Source organism: Aythya ferina (genome assembly GCF_964211825.1).
Source record: "Aythya ferina genome assembly, chromosome: 1".
Lineage (NCBI taxonomy): Eukaryota > Metazoa > Chordata > Aves > Anseriformes > Anatidae > Aythya > Aythya ferina.
The window spans coordinates 92,975,263-92,997,411 of NC_140296.1; the positions used below are offsets into that span (position 1 = coordinate 92,975,263).

Genomic DNA, 22,149 nt, shown 5'->3' on the forward strand with positions numbered 1-22,149 from the left:
ACCCCCTCCGGGGCTGCCCTCCCGGCAGAGCCCCGACCCCGGGGTGCAGGAGCCGGGGAGGCAGCAGGGGGCGGCCGCCCCCCGGGGCCCGAGCCTCTCCTCCCCGCCAGCGCCATGGCGGCGGGGCCGGGCCCGGCCCAGGAAATGACGGCGCCGCCTCCCCCTGCTCGGCCGCACCCGACTCACCTGGTGCCGAGCCGAGCCGGGCTGTGCTGAGCCGAGCCGGGCAGGGCAGGGCTGGGCAGGGTCGGTCTCAGCCATGGAGAGCGGCTCCCCCTGGGCCGTGGGGCTGCTGAGAGCCTTCGAGGAGAGCGAGTTCGGCAGCTGGGAGAAGATCGGCTCGGGGGGCTTCGGGCAGGTGTACAAGGTGCGCCACCTGCACTGGAAGACCTGGCTCGCCATCAAGTGCTCGCCCAGCCTCCATGTGGACGAGAAGTAAGGACCGGGACCGGGACCGGGACTGGGACCGGGGCAGGGAGGGGTGGGAGGGCTCGGCTGTGCCCGCTTTGGGAGGAGACCCCCAAAACCTCGGGGATTTTGCTTTCTTATTTTATTTTATTTTATTTTTTTTGGTTCGCCTACGCAGCACATGCGAACGCGTAACAGCGGTGCAGACGCTTCCAAGGCCAAACTGGGTTGTCCATGCTGTCTGCCCTGCTGGCGTGCCCTTGTTTTTGGGGTGGCGAAGCAGGCGGCGTAGCCCAGAGCCTTGGGAGCGAGTGAATGAAGCAAGCCTGGCCTCACGCACGCAGCCCATGGCAGCCACGCATGTGACCAGAGCGGCAAAGACAGCCTGGAAATTCATCATTCCCCAAGCAAACGTGGCATTTATCGCACTCAGGCGAAGCCCAGGCCACCACGAGATGTGGTGGGGCCGGGAAGAGCGACGCTTGGCCGCTCGAAGCAGCTCGGCTTGGGAAGAGCTGCAGTGTGAGCCCGCCTGTGCGCTTGGGGCCGCTCGCAAGGCGTTTTGCCCTGCCCCGGTCCAGTGCTTCAGTCCTTGTGAAAGGAGTGGAAACACAGGATGGGGTCTGGAGGCTCCTTGCCCCTTGCCAGGGCAAGGCACCGTGTGGTGGGAAGGTGCTGCAGCTTGGCCGCCCCCGATGGAGGGCACGGCACGATCCCAAATGAAGGGGGACGGAGGGTTTTGGGATGCGCTTTGGAAGCGTCCCGCTGGTCTGAGGGACAGTGGCAGCTTCACGGCAGGTCAGCATCTGTGCAGGAGGTGGGGAGCGCGGCCAAGTCGCGCCGATGGAGCTTTTCCAGCTCCACCTCGATCGCTGGGATCTCCGCCAGCTCACGAGCTGATTCTGCAGCTCGCTCCATGGGGTTGAGTCTCAGAAGGTTTCCCGTGCTGCAGTTCCTGCAGCAGCAGGAGATAAGCTGGCCCGGGATTGACGGTGTTTGTGAGCCCGTCTTCTGCAAGAGTGCTGGGGTAGGGGGGCGTCTTGCCAGCCTGAATTTGCTGTAGGCATGGGTTACATAGCAGAGTGAGATGCTTCTTATTCAAAGGGGAGAGGGAGAGTTGAATGTCTGCGTTGGGTAACTGTGCTGTCTGTGAATAAAATGGGAAAGACCTCAGAGTGGCAGAGGATGCGTTATCTGGTGAACCCACAGGCCCACCTACCTTTAAAGCTTCAGAGTAGGTTTCAGACTCGATGTGTACCGAGACCTAATCAAATGGTACCATAGCTGGCTGATTTTGCCATTGAAATTAAAGCATCCCTTAAATATAAGGTAGAATGTTTTTTACACTTTTTGTTTGTGGAATATGTTTAGAAACATATTCAAAAGTTAATTTTTAGAGTATAGCAGAAAGGATGTCGCCGCCTATTGTAACGTGAACGATTAATTTTGAGAGATGCTACCAAATCTCTGTACCGGTATTCGGTGTGCAATAGAGATCCACCCGTCTTTCAGGGGTTGTGAGGTTTGCAGATGTGAGAGAGATTGTATGGACGTGATGTATGGTGAACAAAAATTCTGTGGGAATCTGCGAACTTTGAGGGCAGGGGACTCCTGCAGCGTGCAGCTCATCTTGGCAATCCAGTTACTGAAAGATGGGTGTATTTGTTTTACTACTGAATATATTTCATGCACTTAAGGGGAGTGGGGAGTGTTAATTAGAAGTTGGAGGGGTCCCTGGCCTTTGAAAAAGCTGTTTCTGCAGAATAAAACTGAGCTGAGATTGTGAATTCGTGGAGGGGGCCGGGGGGGGGGGGGGGGGGGGGGGGGGCAGGCACAGACAAAATAAAACACCGCCCCTGTAGTTCACAGGCTGTTCGAGCTGGTTGAAACAAGCCTGTATAATTAAACTGTTAATCCAGGAGGTTCACTTGACAAGCTGTTTCTTGGAACTGTCTGGAGACACAGAGTTAAAATTACAAGTGATATCAGAAACATTAACTGCATAGCACTGAAGCTTTCTTTCTTTCTTTATTTGGTACCACATTAAAACCCTGTTTGTAATGGTTTGGTGGTGGTAGTGCTCTGTAGTCTCTCCTACTGTTTCTGCAGTAGATTTGGAGTAATTCCCTTGGCAATTATCTCACTGGAGAGTGAAGTGGCCTCAAGCAGAAGAAGATTTTATTCTTCAGAGATATTTTTCCCTTTAAACCCAAGCCCTCTCAGGCTGTCTAGCCAAATTCCATTTCTAAACCCTTATTCGTTCCCGCTTTCTGTCCCCTGACATCGTGTTTCCCACGTGCAGCTCCAGATGCCCTCACTGTAAACCTGAAGAAAAGAGTGTGTGGCCCAGAAAGGTGGAGGAGGGTACGCCCAGGACCTGCAGTGGAGAAAGCAAAGTCTTTTTTTCCTTACCTCCGTTGGCCAGAGCAGAAGTCTAGCTGGAGAAAAAGGGGGCAAGCTGTGCAAGAACAACCTGGAGGTGAATTTCTTGTAGCCGAACCTAATCACGCAGGCCCTAACGAGCCCGAACAACGTAGCGGTTCCCAGAGAGGGCTCTTGGCTAGGTGTGCAGGGTGGCTACCAGGTGTGGAGGTGGCAAGGTACGCCTCCGTGGCTGGGACAAAATGAGCAAAGCCCTCTGCAGGACCTGGATTTCGAAGTGAAGTGGGACTTAGAAACTGAGCTGGTTTTAGGAATTTCTTGCTGTTAGCAGATGCTGCGTTTATTCAGGTGGCCGATGAAGGAGCCTGGCGAGGGCTGCCCGGTGAGCTTAAAGTTGTATTTTTCTGCACAGAACACTATCTGTAGGGCATGAAGACTGGGTGCATGCAAATGTGAGTACAGCTGTAATTCTCGCAGGTCTTGCAGCAGCAGGGCTTGTGCTACAAGCGTCGGGCCCCGCTGCATCTTTGGGAGAATCCACACAGCGCGGCCGCAGCTCGGCCTGACCCTCAGCAGGAGCAGGGGCTGCCTCGGGGGTGCCCGAGGTCCCACGTGCTGATTTAGCTGATATTTCTAATTGCTTTGAAAATGGCTGATCATGGCTGTCAGCATCTTCTCTGGAAGATGTTATCTGAACCCAGGGATAGATCTCTTCCAGTGCGTGCCCCTGTCCCCTAATGCTTTGAAAGCGTATGTACCCTTAGATTTAGGGGAGCTGAGCAGTCCTGGATGCAAACTTTTCTAAGAAATCACTGTAATCTTAGAATATGTGGAGGGGGAAGGGAGACGAAGTGGTTAGAGAAGATAATTCTGACTTTTTAACCACGTAGGTGCCAAATAAGAAGCAGTAACAGAGGCTAGGCCCATGCCTCTTGACTTAGAAACCTCACAAGCATCTTTTTTCCTTTGGAGGGAGTTTTCTTGGTGATTATTGGAATAATTTCTAAGCACTATGAGTAACTGAGCAGCATAAAAAAAACAGACTTTGATCTGCTAAAACTGGACTTCAGCGATACCACAGCGTCCTTTGCTGTAGCATTAGGGCTTGGATGTTGAGGCGATGGGCACACCGACAGCGGGGCGGAAAGGGCAGGTAGGGACCTTTCATCTCAGCCTGGTCTGAGGAGCTGCTTGTGCTAATAGGATTAATGCAAATGCACTCCAGCACTTGACTAACGATTTAGTTGTATTCGGGCTCTCTTATCTTTTGTCCCTTTTGTCTTTTTTTTTTTTTTCTTTCCTATTTTCTGAAGCATAAGTGGGGAGGTCTGGTCTGTGTTTGAAACCTGTACCGCAGTGGCTATGCTGGATCACCAGAGGTTTCATTTTTGAATGCTGCGATATCGGAAGACCCTAAAGGTGGTGGTGATCGTACGTTTGTTTATTTATTTATTTAAACAGGTGAATTGGATAAAGGATGCTTGCCTGTTAATTAGTCAATTTTTTCACTCGACTAACTGAGCGTGGTCGAAACAGAAAGGGAAGCTTTTTATTTTGCTGGAAGTGGAAATCCTCTCTTTGCTGGGGAAAACAGGCAATTTCGAGCAGCTGCTCTCTCTCTCTCTGACCTTGGTGACTCTTTCTGAGCCTGTCCTTAGCCAGGGAACCCCTGGTCCCCGTGAGCCCGGCGGCTCCTGTTAGGTTTGAGCTGTTGCTGGGCTCCTGCTCTGCCTCGGAGGGCTCAGACGGGTGTTTTACATCGTGACTCCAGCACTCAGCTCGCTGAAGCCTGGTGAATTATGCTGGCTATGCATGTGGCTTGGGGGCAAGGAGTTGGTTGTGTTATTCACAGGCGCTCCCTTCCAGCATGCCAGAGAGCAAACTGGGTACTTGTCTACAAAGGCAATTATTTCACAAGCAAGTTGCTGTAGGGAGCAGCAGGAGCCAACATGGTTAATGGAGAGAAACGATTTCACTTATCTTTTTTTTTTTTTTTTTCTTCCCAATATCTTGTCCTTACCTCTTAAGTTGTTTCTTAGCCTGATCTTACCTCGGAAAAAGGTCTGCTGCTTCTTGCTAGGTCAGACCCACCGCTAAGGAGAAAAGTTGGGCATATCAGATCTCTGCAGCCCGTGGGTGCTCGGTACCTCCTGAATAACGAGGATCAGCCTCGGACAGGTAGTGCTGCAGTGCCACGGCTGGATTTGGGTGGAAGGGAGGCTTTTGCCTCATCCCCCTGGTCGCAGCAGGGAGCTTCCCCTCCTAAAGGATGAGTCTGAGGGGCTCTGGCTGCCAGCCCTGGCTCTGTGTGCTGTCAGCCTGTGTCAGCAGGGCAGCTGAAGCAGTGCTGGCTGTGTTCACTCCTGGTGGAGGCAGCCTCCTGACTCACAGAAAGCTGCTGGCTTGAGCCCGGGGAGGTATGGCAGTGGCGAACCTGGGCATTACACAGCTGGGGCTTCTTCCTAGCCGCCGACACATCAAAGCGGAGAGGCAGGCCGTGCACGGCTAGGGGGATTTGTGCTGCTGAAGTCTGCAGCTTGCCTGCGGTTCGGCAGCTCTGAGCTGTCATCGGCAGCACAAAGCCAAGCCAGTAAATGTGACAACGTGCCTGGGGCAGAGGCTGGAGAGATGCAGCCTGGTCCAGCCAGGCAACGATCACGAAATGTGTTTTTCAGTTTCTTAATTTCTTAGGAAATTAAACGTGGTGTGCGCTTTTTTTCGGGAGCGAGCAGCCACTCCATCCTTTACCATATTTTCTCTTCCACGCAGGGAGCGCATGGAGTTACTGGAAGAAGCCAGGAAGATGGAAATGGCAAAGTTTCGCTACATCCTCCCTGTTTATGGCATCTGCAAAGAGCCGGTTGGCTTGGTCATGGAGTACATGGAAACAGGGTCCCTGGAAAAGCTCCTGGCTTCCGAGCCTCTGCCCTGGGAGCTGCGCTTCCGAATCATCCACGAGACGGCCGTGGGCATGAACTTCCTGCACTGCATGTCCCCTCCGCTGCTCCACCTGGACCTCAAGCCTGCCAACATCCTGCTTGATGCCCACTACCATGTCAAGGTATGCCTTGGGCACTCTGAGCCCAAACCCCGCTTTGGGATATTCCTGCTGTGCCGAGCTCAGAGGCCAGAGAGAGGCCCAGAAGCGTTCCTTTTGATTTAGGAAAATGCCCGCCAACCCAACCGCTCCGATCCTCAAACTTGTCTACCTGATTTACGCACCATTTTGGTACATAAACAGAGGTGGAGTTGCAGGGCCTGTGAGAAGGTGGGTGCTAGCATAGCAGACTCGGGGGTTGTGAGCCCAGCGCCTTCTGCTACAAACTTCCTCACAGACAGGCCATAAAGCAGATGAGAACACAGAGATTCACGCTGCTTTTTTCTCCAAGTCATCTCTGCCAGTTCTGCAGCTCCCAGTGGCAACCTTGTTCTGTCTGGGTCCTTCTGGCTTTGTACGTTGCACTAAATACCCAAATCTCATGTACAGTGGGAGTCTGGAGAAGCAGAGCCTTCCTGGAGGCAACTCGCTGTCTTCTTTCCTTTGCCCAGAGCACATACAGTGAAAAAGTATCCCTGTCGTGACTGCTTATGCATACCAGAGGTCACTTAGGGAAACGTTTCTGGCTCTATCAGTATGGAATTATTTTTATCATCCTCTTCCAGAGTAAGCTAGCATGTTTGCTGGCCTTCTTTGTTGGAGGTTCTGTTCTGACAGCTGGTCTATGGAGATTTGTTTGCTTTCTAATTCTTCCTTTTGGAGAGGAAAGAGACTGAAGTGTACCTTTTCCCTGAATTTTGTTTTTATTTTTCCAAATCAGTAGCCAAATTATTGAGCCTAGAAGTGCAGGATTAACCATACCTGGGTGATATAATTCAGCACAAGTAGTCACAGATCTTTCAGCACCATCATCCATCTTCTCCCTGTCTTCCTGTCCTCCTCAGTCTGGCCAAATGGCTGTGGATTTGTTGTACTATTCTAAAACTGAAGTTTTCAGGAAATGGAAATACCTTCCCTGATGTCTTGAGAGGGTTGGAGCCATAGGAAGCATGTGCCTAATGGAATCAGTCTGGACACAGTCACCTTTTTTTCTAGGGCACTTTATGGTTTACTTGTTAGGAGGATTTTCTTCTTGAGGTACAAGACAACTACAGACAGTCCTGGTATGATGGCCAGAACATCAAGATCTGAACTGTACGAAGTATATTCCCACACGCTGGTGCTCAAAGGCCTTTGTTAAGGATTTATTTACCTAAACTTTATGCACGCTTGCATAACTTCTTAAATTCCTAATTCTTGACTCATCTGTGAGCCAAGATGTGAAGGCTGTATTTTTCTCACCATTTCAGGAGGTTGAAATCTTGCCTGATATCTGCCTCCTGCGTAGCCTATATCTGCACAGTAATACGAGGGGGCAAAGTACAAAATGCACACACATTTTTTTCAGGTGAGGTCATTGTCAACATCCCTAAAGTGTTGCTGCTTTGTGTTCCGTATGTAGAGCATGTTCTTCAGACCCTTTCCATTAAGCTCAGAAAAAAATGGTCTGATCCCAACCTTTTTTTCCAGCCAGAGCTCTTCTAGATCTGCAGGCATCGTGGAAACCCCTCCATGCAGCAAAGCAGACGTAGGAACCCACATGCAAAATAGGCGATGTGCATATTCTGTGAGGAGTTTTCACTTTAAAAATGTGGCCCCAAACCTCCTTTTTGTGTGATGTGAAACTTGTAATTAAATTTCAGACCCTGCAGCTTGATTTAATGTGCATTTTCTTGCTGGAAGGCTAATGAAGCTAATGATTGAAGTGTTTTTACTTTTTAAACGTTAGTGTTAATTTAGTAGGTGACCTGTCCCTAATAGGATCCTGAAGTGTGTGAAGAGATGTTGCAGACTGCAAAAGAAGAGTTTGGAGGTAGGGAGGATTTTTATAAGCTGTTTGCCCTTGAGCCAGGAAACAGACAGACTTACAGTGGAGTACATTAGGAATGCTTCTGTGCCATGTTGCTAGTTAAATGGAAACACACCCTTCTTCTTTTACGAGCACAACACTTACTGTAAAAACCCCAAGTGAGGATGATGACTAACGCAGTGGTGTTGCACACAACTTATCATCAAGTGGGTGCCTCCGTATCATAAAGCCGTCTCCTGCGTGTTACATAAGTGTGGGTGCTGAATTTTGTTATTGGCGGGGTAATTAAGAGGGTGAGATTAGCCTGAGCTGGGATGCAGATAGCTGTGTATTTGTTAATTTTCTCAAAGGCATGCTGGGGGATTCTCTGGTGATTTTAAGTGTATGTATGTAACGTGCAACTTAGGATAAGGCTTTGCTATCCTCTGTAGGATGCCTCCTGTCCCGAAACGAGTCTTAGGTGGGAGCTCCCTTCCTCTCCATATCTGGGTTGCCTTAAGCAACGTGGTTTTCTTGGGAGGATTATTGCATACCCAGGCAAGCTTTGCTAGCAACAAACAGCCTGCGTTTTTTTCCTTAATTTCAGCCTGTTGCTTCTCTCTGTCAACAAGATCCACCCTGCCCCTTTCTCTGGTGTTTCACACATGCTGCCTTCAAATACTTACAAGCTGCTTAACACCTCGCTTTCGCTCACCTCTACCACATCTAACGAGCTTGTTCTTCAGCCTGCTGTCCCCTGTACAAAATCAGGATCCCTCCTCCAGCTCCCTGGGATGTGGCAATTGTCGGCGGGGAAGCAGTGCCGCATTCCTGCGCTGCCCTCGCAAGCGGTAGCACACTCAGTGCTCGGAGATCCCATGGGATCTCTCTCCAGAGCCCTCCGCAGGTGAATACAGCCCCTGTGCAAAACCTCTCCGCCTGACTTGTTGGCAGCTGCCGTGCCCACATGCTCAGTTACTGCTGCCCAGGTTTATCTTCTTAAAAGAGTTACTTTTCATTCAGGTTTTTAAAATGAAGCTGGCCTGCAGCTTAATACCTTTGGGGAAAAACATTACTGTCCTTGTTTCTCTTATACAGCTTATATGTATAGGTACATACACTGGCAAATCCCACCAATTGTTTTTCATCTCCAGATTTTCTTTCAAAGAATTTGAATCAAGATGAGCTCGCAGTTCCTTTCCCCTACTTTGATCCAACTGCAGCCAGGGTGAAGTTTGCTGCTGTGCTGTGCTGGCAGCACCCAGAGACAACCTCTCCATGTTTAGTCAGTCTTCACCTTTACTTGGTTCAGCTGAAGGAAAAGGCGGCAAAATTCGTAGAGTTTGAAGTCAGAAGAGGCCTAGACAGATAGAAAATGCGTTTGTCATAAAGCTTCTCTATGTACTGTAGGTCAAGGTAATAGCTGGAGGCCAGGCTGGTGACAAGAGGTTCTCTTTCATTAGACTAGCTGATGCAGTTAACACAGCCACTTCTTTTTTTTTTTATCAGCTGCAAATGCTTTCCTGTTATTAGAAAGGAGAAGAGGCTTTGTTTTCTGTGTCCCTTCTCCATTTCCCACCCCTCCTGATCAAGGTGTCTGGGGCTTTTGTTACCTGGCTCTTTGATGCCAGCCAGCCAAGCTGATTCTCACCTCGATCAATTCTCTCTAGTAGTGGCAGAGGAGAGCAAGCAGAACCATCCCTGCTGTGGCAATGCACATTTATGATGGATTAAAGTGGATGTTTGACCGTGGTTTCTGCTCTTCTGAAGAATCATAGAATATCCCAAGTTGGAAGGGACCCATGAGGATCATCGAGTCCAACTCCTGGTACCACACAGGTCTACCCAAAATTTTAGACCATGCAAACATCTCAGCTAAAACAGATTTTAGAGTTAAAGCTTCAGGACATGTTAGAAAAGGATAGGAACACAATCTGTTTTAAAAGGACTTTGTTTTGTAGCTAACTGAAGTCTTTCTACCAGTGTTTCTCAACATACACGATTGAAGTTGAGGTGCTAGCTGTGTCTACGTATGGAACCAAGAGAATTATTTTTTTATTCCTAATGTTTTGTATTCCGAATCTATAATCCGTGTAAGTCTTTTAAAACTTTCTTGCATTTTTTAGAAAAACAAACAAACAAACAAACAACATTTCCACCTTGTCTTCAGAAAAATAAAGAAGAAAAAAAAAAAACAAAAACAAAAGCCCATCATCAAAACCCTGTGGACAAATACGGTGGCATCCTCAGTCACCAAGTGCACAGACAGTTGGACCAGAAACAAATACCAGGAATGCCAGCAGAGATTAAAAATTAATCTGCTTTATGTTACCTATTTGTTGAAGGAAACCTTTGGGTGAACTCTGTCCCTGAGTCCATTGAGGTGGATTCCTGAGCCTGATTTGCAGAAAAATGACATGCAGCATCAGGAACTGCGTGCGTGCATTAGGGTGGGCTATTGGGAGCCATCAGTTTCCAGGCATTGTTTTTGTTTCTAGGAGCTAGATCCCTGCACTGCTTGGGTTACATGTTTTTAAAAATAAAAAAAAAAAGGAGAAGAAAAAGAGGGGAAGAGAGAGATTTTGGTCTCTACAGAAGCTGTAAAAAATAACTTGGCCAACTCAAGCATCTAAAATCTTGCAAGTGAGTGGATTTTAGCAAACTGCAATGGAAATGTTTGCCATTGACAGAAGCAGCTAGGCTGCGTGCACAGAACACTTGATTTAAACCAAACCAGTAAAAAGGTGTATGGAAAATGCCCTTCAGATCTGCAGCCTGGCAGTCATGTTGCTGGGCTGCGGGCCGGGGAGCACGTGCAGCTCCCCTCCCCAGTGGCTGCTCACGTGTTTCTTTTCATGCAGCCCTTTAAAAGGCCGAGAGCACCTGAGCTGTCTGAACATGTACAATCCCACTGCCTGTGTGGGGTTTGGCCCATGTTTCTCCTCTTCTTCCTACCCCTTCACCGCATGTTTTGCATGCAGCAGTCTGTCGCCTCCGTGTCTCCCCTTAACTCCGCGGGTATTAGGTATGCTTCTGAAGCGTGGTGGGATCCATCCAAAATGAGTAAGGCGAGGAGCAAGGCTACATGCAGAGCATGACACACAGGCACAGGGCAGGTGCTGGGGTGGGCTTGGGGCCGGTGGGGATGTGAGGAAGGAGCAGGGACGCCTGGTGCGGCAGAACCAGCAATTTCAAGGCAGGAGAGATAAGGCAAATGGCTGCCTTCCACCCACTGCGCAGTTCCCACTGACGTTAGAAGAAGCTGCATGACTAACTAACTACCCCATGCAGCGTGGAAAATTTACCCTAAAGGGACTCGGGAAAGCCACAAGGGCTGTCTGCGGCATCCTGCTCCTTTATGTCAGCCTGGCAGGTGACAATTCTCCGTGCGCCGGCGCTCTCTGCTGTGTTTGGTGCGACTGGGGCTCTGCTCTGCGGATAAATTGCCTTTTATTTTGTGTAAAACCTGGCCCTTCACAGCCAGGTTTGCAAGGGGAAGCTGTGCTGGCCTGGAGGGCTGTGTGTGGGGTACACCATGTGCTGTAGCAGTTTTTTGGTGCGTAGGCTCGGCGTGAGGCCTGCTGCGTGCCCTGTGGCATAGCTGGTGGCCCGCCGTAACGCAGCAGGGTCACCGCGCTGCCTGCAACTCATCTTCTCTCTTCACCTACACAGCAGGAAACCTGGCATTGTTCGGGCAGAGAGGAAGGTGCCTTTCTGTAAAATTACGCCTGCGTGCCATGTGGATTTCTTGAGGTGTGTGTGCAAGCCCTCTGCTTCGCGTTAATCAAAGCAGAGCAGCGCTCCACCAGGCTGGATCTGTTCGGGCTTGCAGGACTCGGAGCGTTTGCTAACCTGACACCGAGGGCTTGCACGATGCTGGCGCTGTGCTTTGGTGCTCCCGTTGAGCACCAGCTGCCCCCAAATCCTGTGGCTTGCTGGGGCCATCGATTTGGCTCTCACCAGGGCAGTTGACTTGTTGATCTTGCCTGCTTGCTGGGAAGAAAATTGCACGGGAATCTGCTCCTCCAGATGACTTCACATTTTTGTCGTCTTCCAAAGCCATTCCTGCGTTGCCCTACAGATTTAAGATCCAGGCAGGCAGCAGGTGGGAAATACCTGCGTGCTAGGGTGCAGGCCCCCTCCTGAACGTCTCTCCCGAGCTGTTTGTTCCTGGGAGAAGTTCCTGCCGAGGCTGCGTGGGCTGGTTTGTTTGTTTTATGACAAGGGGAGATTCCTGGCATCTGTGGAGTGATGGCTCTGCAGCCTGCCTCCTCTCCGGCAGCGTGGGGCTGGCTGCAGTTTTACCCCTTTCCAATAACGGGGACGTGTTGCAGCTAGCCTTGCGGTTATCTTTAGAGAGAAGCTTCTGAAAGGGTAGAGCCGGAGCCTCTTTCAGAAAATAAAATGAAGGTTTTTTTTTAATTATGCCTCTTGTTTTGAGGGAAAACTTTCTCAAAGGAGAAGTTGTGAAGATCAAAAAGGTGCTAGGGGAATGAGTCATTGAAAAACCTGAGCATTTATTAGATAAAAAGAAGATACATGTCTTTTTTTTTTTTTTTTTTTTTTTGGTGGTGGTGCTGGGGTTGCTTGAAGGAGAAACCTTATCTAACGTGTAGACCAAAATCAGTGGGCAGAGTGGTCAAAAAAAAAAAAAAAGGCTTGGCTCTTCTTGAAATTTCCACTTAACATAATAGACATTTTTGACCAGTGGGAAATAAGTAAGACAAAGGAAAATTCCTTGCCTATCTGTTTGCTTGATGATTGGTATGCCTTTGAGAGCAAATGAATGCATATTTGTTTGACACTTCAAATTAAAGTGGAGGTGTGTTTTCCTTTTTCTAAACTTGCTGTCACTTGTTTAGTTCACTTCAGCTGTGTTCACTGCGTCACTGCACCGACTTGCTATATCTGCTAGTTGCCAAAAAGAATTCCCCGTGTGGGTTCAGTGTGTGTGTCTGTGTGTTTTAAACCCTTTGTGCCTCTGGTGCTGGGCTTGGTCCTTGCTGGTATGGTCAGTGGAACAGTGATATCTGAAAGAGCAATTCTCTTGCACTCATTTTCAGACCACGAGCTCGAAAATAGGTGCTCAGAACAGTTCAACATAACATACAACGTGATGTTGCTTATGGAAAGGGGGTGGCGAGACCAGGAATTGCATTAACCTGTAGTTTGCACTAGCTGAATTTTGACTGGTTTTAAATTGCAATAAATTGGCTGACTGTTTGTTGTGTTTGCTGTGTAATGGGCTGACATGCCGCTGCTTGCAAAAAGCTGCTTAATTTTTTTTAGCTTAACCATAAGAAGAAAAGCCTACCACAGCGTAATGCTTCCAGAGTGTGCTCACTGTTTTTTTGGGGGTCATCTATCATTCTCTACAGAAAAGTTTTCAGCTCCTCTGAAGTCTAATGGTAGCATGCACTTAATTCTCTCCCCTCCTCCTCTGTCTTTTGCAGATTTCTGACTTTGGACTCGCAAAGTGCAATGGCTTGTCCCATTCCCATGACCTCAGCATGGACGGCTTGTGTGGCACAATTGCATACCTTCCTCCCGAGCGCATCAAAGAAAAAAACAGGTGTTTTGACACCAAGCATGATGTGTACAGGTCAGTTAACTGAGAAAACACCTAAAAAAGGGCTTTAAATTAATGAGTCCTCTTTTTTTCTGTTTATAACACTTAATTGACCACGAAGCCCCTAACTCTTGTTTGAGCCTCGTTTTGCAAAGGCTCGTGTTTAGTTCTCTTTATGCAAAGTCTTTACAACGTAGAAGACTTTTAACAAACTGCAGCTGATTCTGGTCTTCAGCATTATGGAAATCATTCTAAGAAACATTTATTTATTAGCAACTGTCATGGGAGGCACTCAGGGCACCTTAAATTTCCCCGTCAAAAGGTACATCCTGACCTACTTTTCTAGTCTGTGACAAAATTCTTAGCTATCTTTGGTGGATTTCATCACTATCTCTTTGGTTTTTCTTTCATGGTAAGGTTATTAGGAAAAGGAAGTCATAGATGTAGATTAAAAGAATGTCATGTTGGAAGAGGAATGTTTATATATTTTTTATAGTTGTCTTGCAGGGTAGAAGTATTAAATAACATCCCCAGTAATTCTTTGCTGCTCTCTGATCTTGTTAGTGTCTTTGTGGAGTAATTGGTAGATGTTAACAAGAAATCAGCATTCTCTGGCAGCTCTGTGTTCACTGCCTCAGGTCCCTCCCTCACAAACTAGACTTTCAGATCATGGTTCTTGGCTGCATCTCGCTGTGTGTGTTTCTCAGCTGAAATGCACACAAAAGTGAAGGCCAAGAAAAGAGAACTTACCAAAACATGTTATACTTCTGTATAGTGGTAGGTTTTTTTTGTGGTTTTTAAAGCTTTTCTAAAAGTATTTTTTTGTATTTGTTTGTAGCTTTTCCATTGTGATTTGGGGAGTTCTTACACAGAAAAAGCCTTTTGCAGGTAAGTCTGATGTGTTGTGTGTTGTGTTGGACTTCTTTTTCCCTTTCTTCCATTGATAAACACGCTTCCCTCCCCACCAGCCCCAGTTTACAAGTATGATGCATGTCCTCCAAATTCCTACAGTCTTATGCCATCAGCATATGTAAGATCTCAAATGCCAAGCGTAATTTTAAGTCCTCCTTTGACCTACATCCTAAAAGCAGAACCTATGGTGCCACGGTGTGCCCTGATGTGCACCTTTTTTTGCAGTTTGCTGTATTTTTTGTTGGAGTTTGCTGTACTGATCCATGTCAGTGTGTGGCCTGCTCAGACTTCTGTCAGATGTTGGTGGCCAGCAAGGAACAGCACAGGGCAAAGCCAACTGGCAGGCAGCCATCCTGTTTTCAGAAACAGCTTCTCTGTAGAGAGGCTCTGGAGTTTATTTGTAGATTGTGGGTGCAGATTTAAAAAAAAACAAAAAAAACAAAAAAACTCTGCCTGTGAGAGTAAGCTTTGTTCCGCCCCACAGTAAATGTACCAATCTACAGGCAGTTATTTATTCTTTATGACTCTTTTCCTTTGTATGCAACTAGCCTATGTATAGCAAACGTGTTTGAGCAGGTTCCAGTCTACTATTCATTTTTCTTCTAGTGAGAGATCCCGTTTAGCCCAGTGGTTGGCTTAAGAATCAAGAGCCACATTGCTTCACTGCTTGACCTGTGGTCTTCCTTTACCTTTATGAAAAGTTCGGGTACCTGGTCTTTGTGAAAACTGTTCTTCAGTTTTCTTGTAGCAGATACGGAAATCCAAAGAGATGTAGCAAAGCACTGTTTTGGTGTTGTTTTTTCTTTGGTTCTGCACCTTTTATGGGAAGAAAAAGCACACAGTCGCTTACTGACGATTGATTTTTAACTGATAACTGGAAGTAGATGTTACTGTGTTGCTGAATATGGTGTGGGAGAATAGGTCCATTTTTTCCTTTTTCCCCTGTTGGCAAAGAAATCTAGCAAAAATATTGCATGAAAAACAAGTTTTTGCCTAATACACTGTTAATGCTGTTAGACAAAAGAGAAATCCTTCCTTTTGCTGCGAGAGCTTCATTTGTGTGCTTTTGCTTTACAGAGGAAAACAACATTTTACATATTATGGTAAAAGTAGTTAAAGGCCACCGCCCAGAGCTACCTGCTGTTTCCAAATCCAGACCTCATTCATGTAATAACTTGATCAAACTGATGCAAAAATGTTGGCAAGATGATCCTGGTGAACGGCCAACATTTCAAGGTAAGATTTCCTCGTAACTTGGCCGCCTATTTCTTCTTCTATGAGTCATGTTATTGCTCAGGACTCTGCTAATCCTTGGGGTAAATGCTGTGAACCTTTGTGACAGAATAAACAGAGCACATTGTATGGGAGAGACAATGATACAGGCCACTTATTCATTCATGGAGGAAGAGATTATCTGGGGACAAGTCTGACCATGACAGCGTTATGTAAACACGTCAGGAATAAGATCTGTACTGAGCCAGTTGATCTATTTAGCCAGTACCTTGAGGGGAGGTGGTTTATGTTCAATTCTGATCGTTTGTATCAGGGTATATGCCTGTCAAGCTGGACTTGGTGTGCTTTTTTTTCTTTTCTTTTCTTTTCTTTTCTTTTTTTTTTTTTTTTTTTTTTTTTTTACCATACCAAAGTGTTGAACACCCTGGCTCTTGGAATACACCATTGTGTGCTAAGAAACAGAATTGCCTCTTTTTGTTTTTCTTTTTTTTTTTTCAAAACAATTTGTGCTTTTGTTTTTCTGCCCATAACAAAGGCAGCTCTGCTCAAAGGTTTGAACTCACCCAAAGCACCTGTTACAAACTGAGGTGTGCAAAGGAGTGTAGCGAGTACTATCTCTTAGTAGCTTTATTTCACATTAATGACAGAGATTTGCCTCTTCCCCCCACCCACTTCCATGTTCCTGCCCAAACAAAGTATGGGAACTAATGGGAAGAGGTTTTGCATCTTTTTGGAACATATTTTTAAGTCTGCTAGCAGTAGACTAGTTTACAGTCCTGCGGTGTGGCCATCACGTACCATAAGTCTGGTCTGAACGTGAAAATGAACTGTTCAGTCAGTCGTTTGCACTTTTTGGTTAGCTGCAATTCTGTACCTACTGATGAGGTGCTGTGTGGAATAGCCAAAACAGGAGTCCTCCTCCTAGAACATCAAATAGCCGTTAAGCTCTAGTGATAAGAAAGGCAGCAGGGCATCTCAGGAGAAGACTCCTATTTAATAGCAAACAAACAAGACAAAACAAACAAAACCCTGTCTTTCTTTCTTCAAAGAAATCACTTCAGAAACAGAGGCCCTCTGTGAGAAACCAGAAGATGAAACAAAAGAAATGATAGCTGAGGACGTGGACACCAAGAGCTCCCCGAAGCAACGGTCTGAGGTATTTTCTCCTATCTAGTGTTAAATTGCACTATTTTTTTTTTTCTTTTTTTTTTTTTTTTAATGAGAAGCAGATACTTCTGTGACCTGTACCTTCCAAACAACCTTTTCTTTGTTGCTTTTTAACACCTTCTTGCCTGGTAGGAGTGGGTCTTGCTGAAGGCCTGGAATGCAGAAGTGGCAGTAGATGTACAAATCAGCTGCACAAAACTGAGTGCCAGTGGACCCTTGGGCTGCTGAGGGACATCAGGACAGTTAGGAAGTAAAGGCTGGAACTGTGTGGGTGTGTCTGATCTTAAAAAACGCTGTAGATAAAAGAGCCATGTGGCTTTAGTGGCTGTGAGAGTACTGATGAAAGCTTCTCTCCTGCATCTGAAAGTTTTCAGTGGCCTTATTTGTAGGATTCATTTAGCAAGAATGGTGCTTCAAGGGTATCTGCAAGCTAACAGTGAGGTTTCCTCTCGCAGAAGCTCAGTTTTCCTTGTTGACCTTTGTAAAATGCTTGTGTGCTTCTCTTGAAGGGGATGTCTGCGTTATCCCAGCCGAAACAGGAGCCTGTTCTAGCATCAGTTAAGGATTACAGTCTCTCAGAGTTGTTGTCCCAGCTGGATTCAGGGATTTCACAGACTATGGAAGGCCCTGAGGACCTCAGCCGCAGCTCTTCTGAATCCAAACTCGCTGCCAGCGACAAGCGGCTTTCAGGAGTTTCGTCCGTAGATTCCGCTTTTTCGTCCAGAGGCTCCCTTTCCCTTTCCTTTGAAAGAGAGAGTTCAGGTAATGGTCGGGTTTTTTGTTTGTTTGTTTTTGTAATTGTTTGGACTAGGGCATGGGAGTTGGTGGGTCAGAGAGTGGTCATATGGAGAATAACATTCTGGAAATCACTGTTAGCCTTGCTTTCTCCTGCTGTCAGCACTACAAATTTGTTTACAGGAGGTAGTTATTTAAATAAAATGGGTGAGGAGGCTCCTAAACACGGTCTAATGAGAAACAATAAATCTCATTTACTTTTGAAAACAAGTGACCTGAATCCTCATCAAAGCAATTACAGAATCAGTCATGGAAAGGCTGGTTGGAAGGGAGGTCACCTAGTCTAGCATCCCGCTCAGAGTAAGACTAAAGCCAATGCCACGTGCCAGAAGAGCTTGTGGCTTCTTCAGTTATACAAAGCCCAAGTCTGAGCACCTGTCTTTGGGGAAGGCTCAAGCAAGTTTCTCAGCAGCTCCCATGAACATTGTAGTAAAGACCACCCTGTTGTGCACACACCCCTCCATTTTCAGTCTGCGCTGCAAAAAGCAGGCGTCTATTTTCCACTTCGGCAAACTATGACTAGTGCAGGGAGACCAACCACAGCATCCTTTGTTCTTAGTTTCATTGGAAACAGGATAAGGACAAGTGTGGGCTCCAAATCTGCCCTGTGAAATGGTTCTGAAACCTCTGCAGGTATGGCAGTGGGAGGGGGAGGCAATTTTTGCAGTCTGAAGTCATTGCTCAAAGCCACCAGCTGTTCTAGCCAGGGACACGTAAGGATTGGCAGGTATCAGCATTGTGATGTTGTCTTTTTCCATCTAGATATTGGTACTACAGACATACAGAAAAGGAAGCTAACGGAGGCCATTTTAGCTGGAGACACCAGCAAGCTGATGAAGATCCTCCAGCCTCAAGACGTTGATATTGTTTTAGATGGGAACTACAGTCTTTTGCACTTAGCTGTTGAAGCTGGTCAAGAAGAATGCGTCAAGTGGCTCCTCCTCTACAATGCTAACCCTAACCTCACCAACAAGAAAGGATCCACCCCTCTTCACATAGCCATTGAGAAGAAAGTTAAAAGCATCGTGGAGCTGATTATGGCAAGGAAAATCAATGTTAATGCCAAAGATGAGGATCAATGGACTGCTCTTCACTTTGCTGCCCAAAACGGGGATGATTTCAGCACCAAAATGCTGCTTGATAAGAATGCATCCTTGAATGAGGTTGATTTTGAAGGCAGAGCCCCCATCCACATAGCCTGTCAGTATGGCCAAGAGAATATTGTGCGGATCCTGCTGAGGAGAGGCGTTAGTGTGAACATCAGAGGCAAGGATGACTGGGTGCCCCTGCACTATGCTGCCTGGCAGGGCCATCTCCCCATCGTAAAGCTCCTGGCCAAGCAGCCAGGTGCAAACGTAAACGTGCAGACCGTGGATGGGAGGACCTCGCTGCACTTGGCTGCTCAGCGAGGACACTACCGCGTCGCTCGCCTGCTCATAGACCTGGAGTCAGATGTCAACATACCGAACGCGCTCTCGCAGACTGCTCTCCACATAGCTGCCGAAACGGGCCACACGAGCACGTCGAGGCTGCTCCTTAAGCATGGTGCAGACATCGAGGCGGCAACAGCGGAAGGATGTACGGCTCTGCACCTGGCCGCTCGCAGTGGGCATTTAGCAACGACGAAGTTGCTGATAGATGAAGGGGCCAGTGTCCTGGCCAGAGGCCCTTTAAACAGGACAGCGTTACATCTTGCTGCGGAAAATGGGCACTCTGAAGTAGTAGAAGAACTCGCCAGTTCGGGAAATATCAACGTTTCTGATGATGAGGGGTTGACAGCTCTTCATCTGGCTGCACGAGGAGGGCACACAAAAACGGTTGAGGTTCTTCTGAAGCACGGGGCGTTCACTGACATGCAAAAACCCACATTTCAGACCCTGCTGCGGCTTGCTCAGCAGAGCAGTAGTAGCTCAGTTACTGTCTTGTTAAGTGAGACTTAATTGAAAGGTATGGGACTTGCTACCTTTCTACCTGGTGCGAGAAGGTTGCTGGAGCTTGACCCGTGAGGGCCTTCTCCAGCTGTGCAGTGACCTGCTGCTCATCAGCAGTGTCAGCAGATGGACTGAGGGGCAACCAGCAAGAAGCTACTCACGTTTGAGTGTGGGAGTGAGGGCGCACATGGACTAAGGCCAAATACAAGTTTAAGAGCTGGAGTGCATCACACTGTGGTCTGGATCATCCATTGCAAGTGTGCCTGCCCCACCTGTATAGTAATATTCCCCTCCCAAGGATGTTGTGAGGGTCAGATGCAACTCGTGGGTTCCCCCCTGCTTTTTTTTTTTTTTTTTGCTTTTTTTTGTGTTTTGTTTTGTTTTGTTTTTGACACGCTGAACTAATTTAAGAACTAACATTCTACTTTCTGATTTTCCTCAGAAAAAGGATGGGGTAGATTTCTGGCTTATTGCAGTGATCTATATTTTGGGCTTAAAGCCTTTTATGATAAAATAAACCCAACACAGATCTGCTTGAAATGAATGCAAGAGAAAAGGAAAAGTCTGTTTAAAGTATAGTTAATCATGAACCTTGGCTGATCTTCATTGTCAGAAGGTACTCTGTTTAATTGGAGACACATTGTTTACAGATTTCCATGTAATCAAAACAGTTGAGGCAGACTATCATTAACAAGGAAGGATCCCAATGACACATAAGCAGAAGGAAAAGCTTAACGCAAGTATCTTCATATACAGCACCACCTTGTATGTGTTCTGAGATTGCTAAGCTGAACTAGGTGCTTGGAGGTTTGTCTCAAAAATTCAAAAGTTAAAGATTCCATACGGGACTGCAACGGGATGGTATATTTTCACATCGTTATATCTATTTGCAGAACAATGTTTGGAGGAATATGTTAGAGAACTATAGCAGCCATGCCACAGTACATGTCCTAGGAGAATGAACTGTGTGTTGACTACACTGATATACTGTGTATATAGTATTTCTACCTGTTGTATGCTTTTTTTCTACTGAAGAAAATAGATTGCTTAGAGTGGGTATGTTTTAATACGCCTTTTAATTTCACTCTTTTCAAAGTTCAAATGTGATACATTATTAATAAAAGATTGTGTTCCATATCTGCTTGTATTTTGTAGTTTTTTTAAGCAACTGAAGACCCAGCAGCCAGCAGCAGCACGCAACTGTAATGTGTTTAATGATGCTGAAGGCAAAATAGTTGAGTTGTAAGGCACTCCTCTTTCTACATTCCCCTTAGGTTTTGCACAGTAGGTTAGGAACTTGAACGAATGGGAGGTGTTACAGACATTTATAGAATAAAGACTCGCATAACCTAGCCTGTATGTGCCAAACACTTTGATATACAACTGGGATGCTTTCCTCTAATGCTGTAACTGTTGAGGGAGTTTGGTTTTCTTCCCCATTTTGAAGCAAATCAAAGGCATCTGCATCTTCCCTTTGTCACTAAGCGCTGTGACTCGTGGGCTGCTCCTCAGCAGGGCATTCCCACCATGCATGCCACAGGGCAGGCACGTGTGTTGTGCTTTGCTCCTACCTCCTGGGGAGCCATGCTGCTCCTGCTTTCAGGACCTTTGTTGCAAGTACCTGGCATGCGAATGCCAATGCCACCTCAGTATCTGATTTTAGGAGTCCACATGATCTTGTGGGAATCTAGCCTGAAAGTCAATACTTTTTTTTTTAAAAAAAAAAAAAAAGAAAAAACAAAAACCAACTCATTGGTAGCAGTAGTAGCTGAGGGCAATGAAAAAGGAGGGCAGGTGCCTGCAGAGGGTGTTTGCTACTGCTTGAGATCGTTCGTGGCTGTAAGTAGGGTGTCTCCCTGTACCTGCCTGCAACTCCCCTAGCTAGATTTCCTGTAGCATAGGGCTTCTCACTTTATATAGGTGTGTAGATGTGAACTGCTCCCTATTCAAGACATTTCATTGCCTGCCTACTGAAACCATGTTAAGAAGCAGGTAGTGAGGCTGAGCTCATGCCAACATATGGAGGTTACAAAGCAGTATACCTCTTACCGGAGCATAGCAGTCACAGCCAGCTTACTAAACATGAAGGCAGTGAAACTTCTCTTTAAAAAAAAAAAACAAAAAAAAAAAAAAAAAAAAAAAAAACATTGTAACTTTCTTACTGCTTCTTTCAACCTCTTCTGAGACCAATGCAGTCGTCATGTTTCATTAAGCTGTACTTCATCACTATCTCTGCATAGAAAAGTTAGCCACAGACCTCGTACTCTCCCAAGTCTCTGTGCCACTGTGATTAAACATTTGGCTTGGCCTGGGACACGCCATACACTTCTGTTTCAAAGTCCTCCAAACAAACAGATTTGAGATACTTTAATTCCAGTGGTATTTGCCTGAACTTCAAACGAAGAGCTGTAGGACTGGGTAACAGCAGTCTTGTGCCTCCTAATAATGCCAGTGCATGCCAGCTAGACAAAGGGAAAGTACACTTATGCTTTTAAAACAACTCGAGCACTGCTTCGCCAGTACATTCCTTCGGTACCTAATAATAATAGCGCATTAGCTTCTAATTAAACATGAAGCCACACTTATGAGTCTTTATTTTCCATGCAGTCTTTCACAATAACAGGCAACAGCTATGTATTACATAGAAGGCAACAGAGCCGTCACTGGGAAAAAAACAACGAAGGGATTGCCCGACGTGCTGCCAGTATTGTAGGGGGCATTTTTCCCCGTGATCCAGCCTGCCTTGGGGGCAGGAGGGGTGAAATAGCAGCATGGTGCTATATTAGCACTAACGCAGCAATTATGAATTACTGCTTTGTAAAGGTCTCCTGCGGGTGACTTTCCTGGTCGTGCGTGTGCTGCTCGC

The 22,149-nt window shown here is 46.8% G+C and overlaps 1 protein-coding gene across 1 annotated transcript; it reads left to right on the forward strand.

The window, feature by feature from the left end:
* The first annotated feature begins 175 nt into the window (after nucleotides 1–175).
* Nucleotides 176–20,420, forward strand: RIPK4 (receptor interacting serine/threonine kinase 4). Its single transcript, XM_084496170.1, has 8 exons — nucleotides 176–435; nucleotides 5,560–5,851; nucleotides 13,130–13,278; nucleotides 14,084–14,133; nucleotides 15,235–15,393; nucleotides 16,440–16,546; nucleotides 17,067–17,319; nucleotides 18,115–20,420. The coding sequence occupies exons 1-8, from the start codon at nucleotides 260–262 to the stop codon at nucleotides 19,290–19,292; spliced, it is 2,364 nt and encodes a 787-aa protein (XP_084352296.1). The 5' UTR covers nucleotides 176–259; the 3' UTR covers nucleotides 19,293–20,420.
* The last annotated feature ends 1,729 nt before the right edge of the window (nucleotides 20,421–22,149 follow it).